The 6,188-nt window shown below is 39.4% G+C and overlaps 1 protein-coding gene across 1 annotated transcript in view; it reads left to right on the forward strand.

Annotated features, from left to right (window-relative positions):
• Positions 1 to 2,199, forward strand: part of LOC131955099 (ras-related and estrogen-regulated growth inhibitor) — a 112,848-nt gene extending 110,649 nt beyond the window's left edge. Inside the window, exons 4-6 of the mRNA XM_059319074.1 lie at positions 898 to 1,002; positions 1,608 to 1,760; positions 1,857 to 2,199. Coding sequence (XP_059175057.1) covers positions 898 to 1,002; positions 1,608 to 1,760; positions 1,857 to 2,039 — 441 coding nt within the window. The 3' untranslated portion in view covers positions 2,040 to 2,199. The remainder of the gene's footprint in view (positions 1 to 897; positions 1,003 to 1,607; positions 1,761 to 1,856) is intronic.
• Positions 2,200 to 6,188: the final 3,989 nt, after the last annotated feature.

The raw sequence follows: 6,188 nt of genomic DNA on the forward strand, positions 1-6,188 counted from the left end.
CTTTGTCTTGTGAAAACGTGTCTCTGTCTTGTGAAAACGTGTCTCTGTGTCTGTCTTGTGAAATCGTGTCTATGTCATGTAAAAACGTGTCTCTGTCTTGTAAAAATATCTTTGCCTTGTAAAAACGTGTCTTTGTCATGTAAAAACGTGTCTCTGTCTTGTAAAATAGTGTTTCTGTCTTGTAAAATCGTGTCTCTGTCTTGTGAAAACGTGTCTCTGTCTTATAAAAACGTGTCTCTGTCTTGTAAAATCGTGTCTCTGTCTTGTAAAAACGTGTCTCTGTCTCTTTTAAAAAGTGTCTGTCTTGTAAAAACGTGTCTCTGTCTTGTGAAACGTGTCTCTGTCTTGTAAAAAAGCACTCTTTTTCTTGTAAAAACGTGTCTCTGTCTTGTAAAAACGTGTCTCTGTCTTGTGAAAACGTGTCTCTGTCTTGTAAAAACGTGTCTCTGTCTTGTGAAAACGTGTCGCTGTGTCTGTCTTGTGAAATCGTGTCTATGTCATGTAAAAACGTGTCTCTGTCTTGTAAAAATGTGTCTCTGTCTTGTGAAATTGTGTCTCTGTCTTGTAAAATCGTGTCTCTGTCTTTTGTAAAAACGTGTCTCTGTGTTTTTAAAAACGTGTCTCTGTCTTGTAAAATCGTATCTGTCTTGTGAAATCGTGTCTCTGTCTTTTGTAAAAACGTGTCTCTGTCTCTGTTAAAATCGTGTCTCTGTTTTGTAAAATCGTGTCTGTGTCTTGTAAAATCGTGTCTCTGTTTTGTAAAAAACGTGTCTCTGTGTTTTTAAAAACGTGTCTCTGTCTCTGTTAAAATCATGTCTCTGTCTTGTAAAATCGTGTCTCTGTCTCTATTAAAATCGTGTCTCTGTCTTGTATAAATGTGTCTCTGTCTTGCCACAGATGCCCCGTGAGACGCTGGAGAAACACGTCAGATGGGCGGACGGTTTTATCCTCATGTACTCTGTCACCAGTCGCCATAGTTACCAGGACGCCTGCAAGCTGAAGGTGAGTCGTCGGTTGGTGTCTAACACCTTTAGTCTCTGTATGTGAGTAACAGTCTGTGGTGTCTAACAACTTTAGTCTCTGTCTAATACTTTAGGTCTCTGTCTAACACCTTTAGTCTGTAGTTGTTTAACACCTTTAGTCTGTAGGTGTCTAACACCTTTAGTCTGTAGGTGTCTAACACAATTAATCTCTGTCTAACACCTTTAGTCTGTAGGTGTCTAACACAATTAATCTCTGTCTAACACCTTTAGTCTGTAGGTGTCTATCATCTTTAGTCTGTAGGTGTCTAACACCTTAAGTCTGTATGTCTCTAACACCTTTAATCTGTAGGTGTCTACAATTTAGTCTGTATTTGTCTAACACCTTTAGTCTACATATGTTTTCACCTTTAACCTATAGAATGATTCTAACACCTTTATTGCCATAGACACACAAATCGTCTTGGAATCTTCATTAAGAATACATAAAACATTGCACATATTTAATCATTAGTATTAAAGCCAACAACAAAAGAAACATATCAGAACATTGGATGTTTATTTTCTCTATAGAAAACAACAACAAAAAAAGTTTCTATTGTAAAAAAAAAATCCTGTCCTTCCCAGGAGGTTTTGTTCCAACTCCGTGGGGCGGACATGCCAGTGGTGCTGGTCTCCAACAAACACGACCTGCTGACGGCGCGTGCTGTGACGGAAGACGAGTGTGACAACCTGGCTGGGGAGATGGACTGTCCGAGGTTCCAGATCTCTGTGGCTGAGGTCAGTTTGCGCATGCGCATAACACATTTTCTTGGTTTTATAATTATTGTAATCATTCTTATGCCCCCCCCCCCACCACGCTATTCTCACCCCCAGGGTCAAGACGGCGTCAACGAGGCCATGGAGGAGCTTTTGGTCCTCATCAAGAGACAGCTGGTCAAGAGCTTGACCACGCCCACCCCGGACAACGTGGCCGGGCTGGAGAAGAAGTCCCGCCTGTACAACATGAAGAAGGCCTTCAAGAAACGGATCGTCCGGAGCAGGAGCGACACCTTTTGATGCCAGCCCCGGGGGGTTGACGTACGGCTGAAAGTGATGACGATGGACACGGGGGGTGGGGAAACAACGACTGGGCTTGTTAAAACTTGGGCAGGACGGGTTCGATGGTATCTTTTGTGTGTGTGTTGGTATCGCTTCTGTAACCCAACTCTGTATCTAACCCAGAAGCGTATCGAGTGGGGGGGGGGGGGCGGGGGGGTGCGGACCGAACCGGGTGACACCATTTAGGGGGGTGACACCAAGGCAAAAAATAGTAAAATATATATAGAAAAATTTGAGGGGGGGGGGGTGTAAATCGAAAGTTCGAGGGGCGGGGTGCAAATCGAAAGTTTGAGGGGGGGGTGCAAATCGAAAATTGAAAGTTTGTCCCCGGGAAGAGTCGCTACGCCTCTGGGGGAAGGGGTGACACCATTAAGTGCCGCACCGGGTGACACCCGACCTCGCTACGCCACTGATCTAACCCTAGCCCTTATCACAGACTCTAACTCTAGAACTTACTCTGCTTTTTAATTTAAACTTTGTTTTTAAAATCGAACCTTAAGTCCAACTTAAACCTAATGTAGATCCTAATCTTGAGCAAATCCCTCACTCTATCTTAAATCCTTCCCTTAACAGCGATACCTGCAGATTAAAAAAACAAACACCGATACCATAGTATACTGTCCTGCTGGAGTTTTGATAAGAACCACACCTCGCTAGTGGATATCGTCAAGAATGAGACTTTGTTTAATTAATATCATTAAAATTATCTATTGGCAATGTAACTTTAAAAAATATTGTAAATTAGATTTTTTTATACTTAACCTGTACATAAACCGAAGTGCAATCATATTTAACTCATTAATTCAATCTTTAATTACCACGAATGTTCCATGAATTCAATACTGTTCTACTTTTTTTTTACATAATATAATTTGTTACGAAATGTTAACGGTAGATAAAAACTATAGTTCCATGTTTACATAGTTAAATTTATTAAGTTTCGCTGGCAATAACTGTAGTTCAAAGGTCTCCAACTCTCTGGCCATTAATTCACTAGAAGTGTTTAAAAAAATCAAGCCGTTCTTATTATTTGGTATAAACATTGTATTTTATGAAAATCGAATCTTAGCATAAAAGCATATTTGTTTAATGCATATATTACAGGTGCGGTTTCTTTATTGATTTTGCTAAATAACAGGCGGTGCTTGAACCTTTGCTATAGTTTATTTGAGTTAAAATTTTGTTTTCCCTAATAAATCAGGCGGCGTTTTACAAAATTTGTAATTACCATTGAATATGTGCGATGTCTGGTGTGTGTCTTTCTAGTGATCTGTAGCTATACGATTCAAATGTATGTGTGTATATGTGCTTGTATGTGTATGTCTGTTTGTATGTGTATATGTAGTATCTGCTTTCATTTTACAATATTTGTGTACTTGTATGTCTATATCTGTGTGTATATGTAACTGTATAAATGTGTATATATGTTTGTGTAAGTGTATGTGTGAATACGTATGTATATATGTATGTATGTGCGTGCTAAAGTATTTATCTAGCATCTACTTTCATTGAACCAACGATGTAGTTAAAGTCTACTAGGAGTTGTAGAGTTCTAGTCTTGTATTCTATTCAATTATATTTTTTTACTTTTATCCTTGTGAATCTCCATTTTTTTATGTGACGTCACTTCCTATTTTTTCCTGTTCGCTCCCGATGTAATTTGAACATCCGCCTTGGTCTCCCAACTCACACACACAGACAAACACACAGACACACACAGACACACACACGCACGCACACACACACACAGGCACACTCACAGACTCAAACACACATACACACATACAAAGACACTCACACACACGCACGCACGCAGGCACAGACAGGCACACTCACAGACTAACACACACACACACACACACTCACTCACTCACTCTATTGGTGGAAGTAAACCTGTCCGTGAAGGGGTTATGGCATTTGTTTACCTGATACAGGTGGGTACATTCGATACCTTCACACCTGAGTCTGTGAGTTCCAGACTGGCATGCAACAGTTGCTACTTAAAAGTAGGTCAAGCATTGCAGTTCCATGTTGAGGAGTTCTTTTTTATTTGTTTTGTTTTGATGTAGTGTATTTTTGAAAATATAAAATTGACTAGTTTTTAGAAAATTATAATTGAGTTCAAAAATAGAAGCTATGACATTATTTTTCTAACATTAAAAATTGTATTTGTTTTCAGATTTTTAAAATAGATATCCGCACTTTTATTGGGTAAAAATGTCAAAGTTTATTTTTAGAGCACTTCAACTTGTGTCAGAAATAATCTAAATTTTGATGCCACTAGACCGTCATTTATCAAGTGTCAAAATATTTAGAGACACGAGACGAGAAAATTTATCTGGCAATACGATTTTATCCACATGCAAATAAAAAAAACAACTTAAGTACCCATCGAGACCTTACCGGCTAAAGTAATTATATGATATCAAACCCTGTAGCATTAGCTTTTTTTAACTATCGGCCGACTTATTCATGTATGTCTTTGTTTGTTTAAATACTGTAGCAACATGTCAATAATTATCTTTATATATATATATATATATATATATATATATATATATATATATATATATATATATATATATATATATATATATATGTTTTAATTATACACCGTCTGGTTATACATTAAAAACTTTTGTACCTTATTATTTGTGCAACTATTTTGTTACAAAGACGCATATTTTAATTAGATTGATCGACTAATTATGAAAATAAAATGGTTTACCAATGGCTGGCTGATTTCCATTTATTTTAGTTATCAAGAGCCGTATTCTTGTGGTCAAACTGTTGGAAAGAGGAAGGCGTAAGAACGCATGACGGCTAATTCCAAACGTCGTGAGTTCGGTATATCAGGGGAACTTTGTTTCACTAGTGTACACTAATATTCTACTGCCAAAAGTCTTAATGATAGAGCATATCTTAATATGATGTATAGTGGAGCACAACTTAATCTGGTGGAGCACCTTACAACGTACTGTGAAGCACATCTTAACATTGGTGAAGGGGCGCACGTTACAACGTAATGTGAAGCACGTCTTAACATTGGTGGAGGGGTACACCTTACAACGTACTGTTAAGCACAACTTAACATTGGTGAAGACACCTTATAATTTACGGTGAAGCACGTCTTAACATTGAAGGTAGAGCAGACCCGACCAGACCCGACTGGTGTTCGAACCTCACCCACTTACGTGCTCGTCAGAAATCGTATCACCCAGCTGCTCACGTGTGCACGCCACCCGTGGTATTTACTGTGTCAGCTTCCTAAACATCTCTCCTGTATCGTTGAAGTCTTACAGTAAACAAAAGCCCCTCCATCTGAAGGGTGACACGAATAAATACGTCCGACTCACACAACGGCCCGTGCTTACCTTCCTGCTATAAATAGCGTCGGGGGGTAACAGACGCGCGCATGCACGTGAATCTGAAGTGTACACAAACTCCCCAAGTTACCAGGAACAACAGGAACGGAGGCTTGTAAACAGGAGCTGAACCCCTGCACTCCGGAGTGCAAAGTTATCGACACTCCCAAACGGAGAGAGACGTCGGAGTGGTTTTCTTGGAAGTGTTACCACATGGCTACCACCAGATCCGACATTTGGAGAGTGGGTGAGTCGTAGGACAACTACAGGGATGTTCTCGAGTTGAAGATATTTTGTCTTTGTTTAGACAATATGTAGATACACCTAAAAAAACCTCGGCGTGGTTATACATTTCTGCGTCCGGGGGCGAACTATCGAATTCGCAGTAATTATATATTTATTTATCTAGAAGAAATTTAAGTCGGCCTAGGTCGACCTGACATAACACTGTACCCTTCTCTAGCTACAACAATGCAAGCAACAATTGGAATGGAATCTAATATAGATATATAACACTTCGCTGAGCACAGAACACTTTAAAATAAAACCAAGTATGTTGACAACGTGCCGTTGGGCGTAACAGTCCCACTTCAAAACATCTCTAGTTAAACATTAAAAAAAAATGAAACAAAATTATAACTACGTGGGACGCATAAGGCCTTAGTACCACGGCACGTAACAGCCCTGAAAAATATGACCGGGTTGGCCGCATGAGGCCCCCGTGCCGCACGACTTAACAACC

Source organism: Physella acuta, unplaced genomic scaffold, assembly GCF_028476545.2.
Source record: "Physella acuta isolate Inbredline_101_S28 unplaced genomic scaffold, ASM2847654v3 ptg001055l, whole genome shotgun sequence".
NCBI lineage: Eukaryota > Metazoa > Mollusca > Gastropoda > Physidae > Physella > Physella acuta.